Here is an 11,894-nt window from a genome sequence, read left to right as displayed (position 1 = left end):
AATTGCAACATCACGGTGGTTGGTCTCGGAGCTCCCAGACCTAATTGCTTAAACAAGGATAACGGCATCAGATTTATGCTTGCACCCAAATCACACAGAGCACGTCCCACGTTAATATTACCGATTTGTACTGGAATAGTGAAGCTGCCAGGGTCCTTAAGCTTTTGGGGAAGCTTGTTTTGGACCCTTGATGTGCACTCCTCAGTAAGTGCAACCGTCTCGAACTCAGTCAATTTCCTCTTATGAGCCACTATGTCTTTTATGTACTTAGCGTACTTTGGAATTTCACGAAGTACATCCACTAATGGAATATTTAATTGAACCTGACTCAACATGGAGAGAAATTTGTTGAACATGCGATCGTCATTCCTTTTCTGCAATCTTTGGGGGAAAGGTGGTGGTGGCCTTGTAACCTCCATTCGCTCTGAACTTGCATCATCTTCCTTTGACTCTTGTGTTGCCTTAGGTGTCAACTCCCCCCCAGGTATAGGTTTTTCTTTTATCTTCCTTGGCGCTTCCTCTAGTTCCCTCCCGTTTCTAAGTGTAACTGCATTAATTTGAGGGTTCTTCTCTGTATCACTGGGAAGTGAGCCTGTAGGTCTAGTATTTTGGTTTGCTGCTAACTGCCCCATTTGCCTCTCAAGATTTCTGAAATCGGTCCTGAGCTGTTGATTGTCTAGTAACAACTTTTTCAGCAAGTCATTCGTACTTTCTTCCATTTGTTGGGGTGGCTTCTGAGGTTGAGTAAAATTCCCTTGAGGCCTATACTGATTCTGTTGACTCCCGCCCCATGAGAAGTTAGGATGATTCCTCCAGTTTGGGTTGTAAGTGTTCCCATATTGCGCATGTTGATTCATAGGACCTCTATTTTGTTGTCCCACATAGTATATAGATTCAGGATTCGTGGGGCACATGTCAATCATATGACTGTCTCCGCATAGTTCGCAACAAATAGACATCTGCTGTACATGTTGCATTTGTTGTGTTGTCATTCTATTCATCTGATTTGCCAATTTTGCTATATCGGCTCTCATGGCGGAAAAGTCATCAAGCTCAATCAAACCGGCGGCCTTCTGTTTAATTACCCTTCGTGAATCCCCCTCTCCTTGCCAATTATGGTCATTAGCAGTGAAATTATTTAGCAGGAGTTGTATTTCACTATACGGTCTTGCCATGCAACTACCCCCACAAGCTGAGTCAAGATTCATCTTTGATGCTTCATCTAACCCATCAACAAAAGTGTGACCCAATACCTCATCAGTTTGACAATGATGCGGGCAGTCTCTGAGTAGTTTCTTGTATCTTTCCCAAGCTTGACGAAGTGTCTCGCCATCCCGTTGTTGGAACCCAAGAATTTGGCTCCTCAACGACTTTGTCTTCTTAGTTGGGAAAAACTTGATCAGGAATTTCCTTGCTAGATCATCCCAAGTGTGGATAGAGTTCGCGGGCTCCTTTTGCAACCATTCTTTAGCTTCCCCCAACAGTGAAAAAGGGAATAGTGTCAGCCTGACATAGTCCTTGGAGACGTTCGGATAATTGTAAGTGTCCGTGATTTCCAAGAAGTTCTGAATATGCCTCTGCGGGTCCTCATGAGATAGACCCACATATTGTCCTGTGGACTGAATCAGCTGTACCATGTACTGTTTGAGTTCAAAATGCCCAGTGATATCAGGCTTCACAATAGCCTGAGTCATATTCGCAAGATTGGGCCTTGCGGCTTCGATTACCGGACGCTCTTCATTGCCTGCCATATCTATTGGCTGTGGTTGGATTGCGATGTCCAAATCTCTTTCTATTCTCGTTCTAGCTTCGTGTTCCCTTCTCACTCTATGTAATGTTCGTTCGATTTCTAGATCAAGAGGAATGAGGTTGTTTGCACTTCTACTCCTCTGCATTCGAGAGTAAACCCTGCGTTGACACAAACCAGGCAAACTGAAAATTAAAACTTGAAAACAAATATCTAATAAAAGCTTAACTTAGTCACGTAGCTAATTTCTAAGTCCCCGGCAACGGCGCCAAAAACTTGTTGCGACCAAACACACTCACGCAAGTATACGCGGTCGTCAAGTAATAAAGTGACTAAAAGTCGGATGTCGAACCCACGAGGACTTATGATTAGCTATTAACTAAATTAGCCTATCTTAATTATCTAAACAAGAATTAAATCTAAAAATATTTTATTCTAACTAATTAAATAAGAAAAATATAAATAATAAACTTTGAACAGAGACAGAGCAGATTTTTTTATGATATCAATGTAAGAAAAACGATCTAGGGTTATGGTCTATCTAACAATCCTATTGTGTTCTTCAATTGAATTGACCGACTAATTTATCTAGCTTATTGGTTGACAGGGTTAATATTGCTCATAAGAATCTGTCGAGTTCTTACTCGCCTATTCAAGCTAACCTAACGCCTATATGTCTATGGAGTTAGAATCAACAAGAACGCATTTATAATTCCTGTAAATCAACCAAGCAAGGCAATTAGGTATATGTCTATCCTAACCACGAATCCGTTCCCCGATGCCCGAGTTCAAGAACTTGCCCTACTCAATCCTATATGCAATATAGAATTCCCACTTTCGAGTTCAATTCTAGATTCGTAGATAATATTCAATTGGTGATCAAGCAATTAAATAATTAAGTGCAAGATTGAATAAATAAACTAATATGATAAATCAAGAAGTCAAAATCAATATCCGAATAACAATAGTCATGAAAGAACCACAACCCTAGAACGTGAAGTTTAGCTCCACATAGACATGGTAGCCAAACAACAAATCATACAAAGAAACATAAAAATTACTAAGTTTGGTGGGAGAAAGATGAAACTTGATGAATTCCGGCCTTCACAGCTTTTTCCTGGCTTTTTTCCTCTTCCCAATATGTTAGATAACCTAAAAGAGGCGTTTTTAGCTTATATATTGCGTACAAAAGTCGTGGGCCAAAGCTCTCCTATTCCTAGTCCAATTCGGCTTCAGGGATTGATGCTAAGGTGGATGCGACGCATCCACCTTGTCCTCCATTTCAATTTTTGCCTGCGAAGGTGGATGCGACGCATCCACCTTGTCCTCTATTTCTCAGCTTGCATGCGATGGTGGACGCGACGCATCCAGCTTCACTTCTACTTCCCAGTTTCGCACGCGATGGCGGACGCGATGGCACAACTTCACTGCTAAGGTTGCATGCAGGATGATGTTTTCCTAGGTTGGATGCGACGCATCCAACCCTTCTTCCTCTAGCTAAACCACCTTTTCTTCATATTTTGCACTCCGAACACCTTAAATTGTCACACATAACTTAATTAGTCATCAAACCAATAATTACACCATGTTGGGTGTTTTAAAGATTAAATAACATCAAAAAGTGGTTAAAGCATGGGCAAAGTAACATCAACACATATCGAAATATGCCAAACATCAATAATCAGTACATATGCTGTAAATAAATTGATGACTTAAACACAGATTCTCCACTGGAATCACGTGAAAAGCAAAACTTATGACAAAAAGAACCTTCATAATCAGATAATAAATCAAAACAAATACAACAATGGAGCTATTTTACCCCTATCCTTGTACAGGCAAAGTAAATTTCTCCTGTTAGTAATGCAAAATATGTTTCCAGCGTGTGAATCTATACCATCTTATGCTGTACATGTTATATGCTACATGGTTCAATAACAGCCATTGACAAAAGCCGGACCGTCACATTGGCAAGCATCTTTTGACTCAATTCGCCGCGGGAATATGAGTTTTGACATGCCCCTGCAGTTTCCTGATCTTCCAATAAAAGCACATGCGCAGACACAAACGTTGATTTCTCCTTTCTTATCATCCATTACTTCAGGCCCGTAAAAGGTGTTTGTCACATGTCAATATCTTGTAACTTGCATGAGGACCCTCAGATGTGTCTCTCAGAGTTACATGCCAACCCATGGCTTTCCCAATATCTTGAAGTTCATCCATGACAGCAACAGAATCACGGATGTACACTCGTCCACCCGGCCTTAATATCCGGTCCATTTCAAGCATGATCGTGGACATGTTGCATCTGATACATAAAAATCAAACACAATATCAGGCATCATTTTCTTTGGCAAACAGTCCTACTTCACAGAAATTGTTATTTTACGAGTCCTACTACGCACAAGCCATGAGATCCCATGAATGCAGAGTTGGACTAGAATATCATCTGTGAAGCAAATAATCGGTAAGAAAGCTGTACCTTTTCTGTTCAATGGAGAAGAGACTATTAGCGTGCAATAAGTCATACGTTCTTGGGTAAGTATCAAATGGTTCACACCTGAAAAACGGATCAAATGATAATCACATGTCGAGATAAGAGATAAGAATATCATGTATGTATTTCGTGCAACCCACTTTCTATAGAATCCATTGCATGTTCCCTAAGGATTTGTATTTCTTCATGTTGGCAAGGATAGCATGTAATAGATGTCAGACTAGTATATCTTCAAGGTTATGCATACAGACAAAAGAGTCACAAGCATTATTTCCTTTTCTTCTTCATTTCTTTTTTCCCCTTCTTTTTCCAATGTCATATTGGTATTTTACTAATATAAGATACAAGAATGATCATATGATGAATGCTAACCACTAACTAAATGCGGTGAAGGATCAGCACTCTTACCAGTCATGCATGACTCCAAGTAGTCCACGGTCAAAGATGACAGGTAAAGTATTTTGACCACTAACGGGGACAACATTTAGAACCCAGCAATCCAGTTGATTTTCAATTAATGCTGCTGCAAATCTGTTGAGAAAAAGCAATTGATAGGACATAATTCTTTCGACTAACTTTAGAAGCAAAATGCTGATCAGACAATTGAAGTCCATAATGACAAAGAGGAAACCAACAGAGATGGAATACAGTACCCTCCATAACCAGCTCTCATATCCATCACATTTCTAAGTTTGAACTTTTTCCAATGCCAAGCACGGACATAGCTTTCAATTATTTCTTTCCAGAACTTTGACTCTGCCTCGAAAAGCTCTTTCCTGGACACAAAAGAATCTACTTGTATGCTCTTGAGTCTATCTGGAGGATACTGCAGGCGTGAAGGCCATGTCGTAATATTCGCGCCATATCCTTCTTCAGGCAGCCGTGCAATACATGCTTTCAGATCAACATACCTAAATATGATAGTGAAAAAGAAATCATCCAGGGGCAGAACGAAAGGAATGTCTACATGGAATGAGAATCATTAACGCATGGCAAGCTATTGATTGAGTTTGAAATGCCTTAAGAGATGTTTACACTGTCAACATGCCCCACTGATTTTCTTTCAACAACCATCTCCTAGAGAACAAGTTGTCATTTTCACAAAGGCAAGTACTGTTTAGCGTTATCAGGCTACAAGCTATGTTGCGTGGACTCTCCAAAATGATGCCGCACCCGTGTCGGATCCTCCAAAAACAAACTACTTTTGGAGGATCCGACACACACCCGATGATATTTTCGGAGAGTCCGAGCAACATAGGCTACAAGTAGGGGAAGAAAGAATATTACCAAACATTGTCTGGGTCATCATGTCGGTCACAGAGAGGTGGTTGGGATCCTTCCTCGCGGCTTAAGTAGCAACTGTTATTTAAGGGCTTCTGCCATATAGCAATGTAGCCTTCCTTCTTCACAAGATTCCAGCAAAGACGAGTGGTAAGATTGACCATCTCTGGTTGAGAAAAGGACAAGAAAAATATTATGATTTGTTGTAGCAATGGTTTACTAAACCTGCAGTGCAGAAAGTTTTCAAGAACTAGAAGAGCATGATATAGTTTATAGGAAAAAGTCGCCATGGTTTCAAAAGATTGCTAGTATTTTTAACTTTAACAATTGCAGGGTAGAGTGATAGTTCAGTTCTAAAGAGAACAAGGGTACAAAATGTAGTTTAAGCAACTAAATTTTCCCCTTTCATTTTATTCATTTGTCAAAATTTTGTTTTATTCTTCAATAAAGTAGGAGTTAGACTTAAAATGGAAAGAGAATTAGTTAGAAGAATTCAATTGGAGTCAGCTTTCTTTAGAAGCCGCTTCACTTCTGTCTGAAGAAAGGATGCGCTGAAAACTGATTTTGACACCTGACCATTAACTTTCTAGAACATTACAGTCAAATGTTTTTCTTGGGTAGGGTATGGCCTTTAATAGGAACTTCTGGAAAACCACTAATAAGTATGTCTGCCAAAAAGTGGAGAATTGCCTAGAGTCAGGTGATTCCTCCTCTCTCATTCATTTTTAAAATTGCTGACACAGACTAAATAACTTTGCAATTACCTTCCCATTGTCCTTCCAGGACTGCTTCATGCTTATAAACAGGTTGAGCAGCCCAAACAAAATATCCACCAGCACGGAGCAACCTGTTCACCTCCAGTAGTAAAATCCCATCTTTGTAAAAGTGCATCAGAGGATGAAGGCACGAGTTAGAGACTCTCTTATACATGAACAGCTAAATAAAAATCAGCAGACTTGGTTAAAATCGAAATATTGATCTCTTAGTAAGTTCACAATACACGTTCTAACAAAGAGAGGGAATCCAGAAAAAGAAAAATCGTATCTTGAGTTAAAAAACTAACATTTTGCTTTTCAATTCCGGACTATAAAGGGTATGGTGCTCCTAATCTAGAAAAGATAGCTGTCTATAGAACACTAGAATATACAGATTAAAACCATAAGCTGTCACCTTAATGAATGAAATGAGAAATGAAGGAGCTCCGACAATAATTACAAGTGCAGCACTTCGACTTAAAAACTATCAACAAGGTCCAAGGGGAATATGCATCCAAACAACTGTTTTGTGTACTCTGTTAGGTTTCATCAATACAAATAAGAGAAAGTGTTCCCTATGCATTTCATGATAACTCTCTCAGCAAACTATTTTCCGTTTAGCATGTTTCCTTCTTTCCTTTTCTTTTTTCAAATAAGAACCCATTCACTGAAGTCCAACACATTCTCACTTTCCCATATACATATGAGCCAGCATGTCCTCAAGAAGAACCCGCTTATCAGAAACCACTCAAAGTGTATCCATTAACAAAAATTATGAGTTATTTTATCGATCTACCAAAACTATAAACCGTAAAACTACAACTTGAAATTATCACAACTAGCAGATTCTTTATCAACATTCACGAGCTTATCCCAAGGGTACACGACCTCGGGTGACTAGTTGCTAAATGCAACCATCTTGATAAAAAATCATAATACCACATGGAAAATTTGCTGACAATGTATAAATGGATAATAGCATGATCTAGAAAAGCATACCATCACGAGTCCAATTGATCCTACACCTTGAACAATGGATTAGTTCAAATGCCTGACTTGGATATAGTAAACGATGTGTCGCAATTGCAGCTACCATTGCAGGGACGCCACGCTCAAGAGCAAACTGAATCTGATTTTCATGAACGTCTTTTGGAGCAATAGACAGGGTGAGCACATTCCTTGATAGTAAATAAGCACCAAAGCTTGCCACACCACAGCCGATATCTAAAGCAACTCGGACATGACGGCCAAATGCAATTTCAGGGAGCATCTAGTGAATAATACCCAAAAGAAATTTAAAATAAAAAAGAACCACCAATTTCGTTCATCTTTTATAAGTTTAAATTGAGAAAATTAAACACCTTTTCAATCTGATCCAAGTACTGATTAGCTCCATGTATAAACTGGGTGCCACCTCCAGGAAACTTGAACTTGTCCTTGTCTATCGTTATCCAATTTTGACCCCCTTTATCCTCAGCTAGACGTGCATGAGGAACGTTGCTGAACCAAACCTGCAGTACAGTTACAAGTTGAATTTTTCCACATATAGAAGCTTTTGCAATTTCCTATTCCCTTTGTCTATCCTCCAATGAATAACTATGCAAAGTCACACAACTATATCTGGAAAGTTCTTCAAAAATTTAACTTTGAGTTACTCATACAAAAAAAAAACTCAAATATTTGAGGACAACATAACACAACTCATCACAATATCCGAATAAAATGCTTCAAAAATTAAACATTAATGTTGTATTTTACCATATCCCAACCCAACTAGAAAAAGTTAAAAATGATTTTCGAGATAACTATCAGTGCAATTTACTTATCATTTATTATTGGTTACCAATCAATGCTTATTAAATGGAGTTACCTAAAATTACCTTTTTAAGTGATCTGATGCTGTAGAAGTTCATAGAACTTATACTCAAATAATTTACATAACTAAAGCAAATCCTCAAAATATGTAGTATTTCCAGCAGATTATAACACAGACCTCATCACGGCTTCTTGGCCAAGGAATCGGAGCTCGATAACCTCTTGGTGGAGGAACCAAACAATTCAATCCTTTACCTTTTTCAGGACAATGCCGCTCAAACTTCTCCCCTCTTTCAGTTGATTTCAACTTACGAATCGCCTCCACATTATCCAAACACGGAATATACTCTCTCATACTTGCAGGACATAGCCCAAATTTCTTAACCCTAAATCTGTGGACCCCACTCCCCTCATCATCAACCGTCTCATTCCCAACACCCCAATTCTCCACAACTTCAGGATCAAAGTCCCCAATTTTAAATTCATTATTCATCACCCCATTCTCATTCACTATCCCCATATTCTCCACCACCGATGCCGGCGGAGGCCGTGGAGGTGGCGGCGGAGATAAAACAACCTCCACCGCAGGCGGTGGAATTGAGTTGGTGTCATTAATTATGGATGATAAATCGAAAATTTTGTTGAAATTAGGGGAAATTGAGACGAATTGAGAAGTTGTGGGGTTTTGGCGAGAATTGAAGAAAATGAGTTGTTGTTGTTGAGATCCATCGGACCAATGTTTGCCAAAGTAGAAGAAAGCTATAGAAAGTAATGTGAAGGCTAAGATTTTGATTAGAGTGGTGGATTTGAATACATCTCCACCTCCACCGCTCAATCCCTTCATTTTCTTTTCTTCTTCTTCTTCAGATTCAGGTAAAGTTAACAGAGCCAAATCTAAAGTAGTTTGGAAAATAAGAAGTTGCAGTGTCCTACACAACTAGTGAGACAGCAAGAGAATAACTGTTTTTTTTCTGTTGGTGTAGATCTGAAAATTTTACATTTATTTACTTTAGGATTTAACTTATATACTTACTATGAAGTATGAACTCCTACAATTTAACCACCGCCAATGTTTTATAGAATTTCCTCTAAGGTGAAACTTTCGACGGGGGCATTTGCATATATTCTTCTATCATTCAATTGCAATTTCTCAATTTTTCATTGCAACTTTACAGCTTCATATTCAAAATCTAAAATCTTAAGTAGTTCACTTTTTCAATACAACTTCATATTCAAAATCTAAAGTTCTTAAATATAAACTTATTTTCTGTAGTGTTTTAAAAGGCATGGGCGTAATGCGAGTCGTTTTACATATGCCTCAGCGGGGCTTAGGTGTGGGGCGTAAGCCCAATAGGTATTTAGTTTTAAATATTTTATAAAATAATATAATGACAGTAAATATTTATAAACAGGTAAAATTACATAAATATTGAAGAAAACTATATATATGTGTGCTCCATCCCCACAAAAGACTAATCAAAACAATCTATTATACGTTACTTACAAGCACAAGTAATTTGAGTCAAAGAATAAGGTTTTCTATATGGAGGAACAAAAAGAATGATTAACCTGCAATTTGAACTTTGAATTTGCTGTTATGAAGAAGAATGTAGTTCTCTTTGTATTTGTAAAAAAAATTAAATATTCGTTGTTTTTGGGAGATATTAGCAGACTAGCGGAAGATAAAAAATTGGAAAAACCATGAATTAGGGCTTAAATCAATAAATAAGGCCTTTACTTTTACATTTAATACTATTGAGTTCCTTTTTAAACCTTTTGAATAATTACCAAACTGGCTTTTGAGAATTTGGGTATTATATGAAAGACTAATTCAACAAATTTTGTTTTAATTTGAAAAAGTCTTTGGGGCTTACTCGCCCCGAACGCCCGGGCATACGCCCCAAATTGCGGGGCGTACGCCTCTTGAGACTTTCGCACCACACCATCGCTCTGTGCCGTTTTTGGTACGCCTCGCCTCGGGGCTCGCCCCAGAAACGCCTTTTAATACACGATTCAACATCCAAATTTATTCCAAATGAGCTTAAATTTGAAACATAACTTTCAAATATCATAAAGAATAAATCTCAATCATCAAATTATTAAAACAACAATAAATTTAACAAACCCATTGGCAACTAAGAATAAGAAGAAGAAACCTTAAACACAAAGAAGAGACAATCTAAATGTGCTAAATGTGCCGGGTCGGGCCAGCGGTCCTGACGGGCTAAATGTGCCCAACAGCTGAGCAGTAATTGTTTTAAAAAATTAAATAGAAATTAGAGATAAAAAAATATTAAAAAATATACAAGGCAATGCCTTGTAAATTTATTTATAGAATTGTGACCTGATTTTTTAATTCAAATTTAAAGATAAAAATATTGTAAAAAGATATTCAAAGCAATGCCTTATAATTTTATTATAGCAATACAAAATATGGCAATATTTTGCTTAATCCTCTTCCCTCTATGGAATGAGCACAACAAGGTGTTAATACCACAATTGAGAAGAAAAACAAATAAATAAACAAAACTATAATATTAAGAGTTGGAACGATTTTACCGAATTGACGAACAACTTGTTGAAAATTGATTATCGTTGAAGACTTGAAGACTTTAATTCACTAACTTCATAATATTTTCACAAATTGTAACAATCTCAATATTTTTTGACTATTTTTTGGAATAAAGTAAGTAATAGTAGTAACCTCATAATTTTTGCATTTTTCTTTTATAAAGTAAACATTTGTAGCAAGTATAGAAGAAAACTAGAGAGAAATTTTGATAGATTGATATTGATTTTGTAAGAAAATGAAAAAATGAGGGGTATTTATAGTAGAAAATAGGAAAAAAGTGTAATAATGAAAAGTTTGGGGTTAAAACTAAGTTTGAAGGATGGGAGTTAAATGGCTATTTTTTAAATAGCCAACGGCTATTTTTTAAACCCCCAACAACTCTTTTTTCTTAAATAAAAATATCCGTTGGGCCCGGTCTTAACAGTTCCTAACTAAGAACCGACCCACCAGACCGGCACGAGCCCACCTCTAACAGGCATAACGGTCCCAGCCCATTTAGCCCGTTTAATCCACTTAGCGCGCGGGCCCGACCCACTTGTCACCCTTAGTGCCACATGAAAAAATTTTACACTTTCGAGAGTGAATTAAGATTAGTTGGGCCAAGCAAGTACTGAACATTGGATGTAAAACCAACCAATAAGTATATTACAGCTTGTTTGGACAGTTGTTATTAATTGTATCATATCGTATTGTTATTTCAAATACAATATTTATTTTGATGGTTACTTAAATTTTATTGTGTCATATTGTTAAATCCGTCGTTATGTACCGACGAAAAGTGTCATTGTATGTAACGACCGATTTGGTGTGGCCATGTCATTATCTTATATATTTTTTTCCTCTCATTTTGCACTTCCTTATTATTAAATAATCATATTTTATTCTTTACTCTACATTTTTATATAATAATTATACCACGTACCCTACTTATTCTTTGTAATATTACAAGTTTATTTTTCATATTGTCGGTGTATGATATTATACGGTAAATGATACAATCTATCTAAATGTCATATTCATCAAAGCAATACAATACAATACAATACAATACAATACGATACGATACATTATAAAATATGTAACAGCCATCCAAACAAGCTATTAGTTATAGTAAGATACAGGACACCAACATAGGTTTAAACATAAACTTGTATCACTTAATTATGCGAGGTACTATAATTCGTAAAGAGGTAATTTTTTACTAAGCTACTTATCTCTAATTATGTA

The 11,894-nt window shown here is 37.2% G+C and overlaps 1 protein-coding gene across 1 annotated transcript; it reads right to left on the bottom strand.

The window, feature by feature from the left end:
* Nucleotides 1-3,501: 3,501 nt before the first annotated feature.
* LOC104099998 (probable methyltransferase PMT11) lies at nucleotides 3,502-9,248 on the bottom strand. Its single transcript, XM_009607152.4, has 9 exons — nucleotides 8,274-9,248; nucleotides 7,642-7,791; nucleotides 7,280-7,550; nucleotides 6,290-6,400; nucleotides 5,532-5,691; nucleotides 4,898-5,155; nucleotides 4,653-4,775; nucleotides 4,230-4,307; nucleotides 3,502-4,055 (listed from the first exon to the last, which is right to left on the bottom strand). Exons 1-9 carry the CDS (start codon nucleotides 8,937-8,939, stop codon nucleotides 3,848-3,850), a joined length of 2,025 nt encoding a protein of 674 aa, XP_009605447.1. The 5' UTR covers nucleotides 8,940-9,248; the 3' UTR covers nucleotides 3,502-3,847.
* Nucleotides 9,249-11,894: the final 2,646 nt, after the last annotated feature.

The sequence above is a fragment of the Nicotiana tomentosiformis genome, chromosome 5 (genome assembly GCF_000390325.3).
Source record: "Nicotiana tomentosiformis chromosome 5, ASM39032v3, whole genome shotgun sequence".
In the NCBI taxonomy this organism is placed as follows: Eukaryota; Viridiplantae; Streptophyta; class Magnoliopsida; order Solanales; family Solanaceae; genus Nicotiana; species Nicotiana tomentosiformis.
The sequence above is the reverse complement of the archived record's forward strand: the minus strand, read 5'-3'. Positions and strand labels throughout refer to the sequence as shown.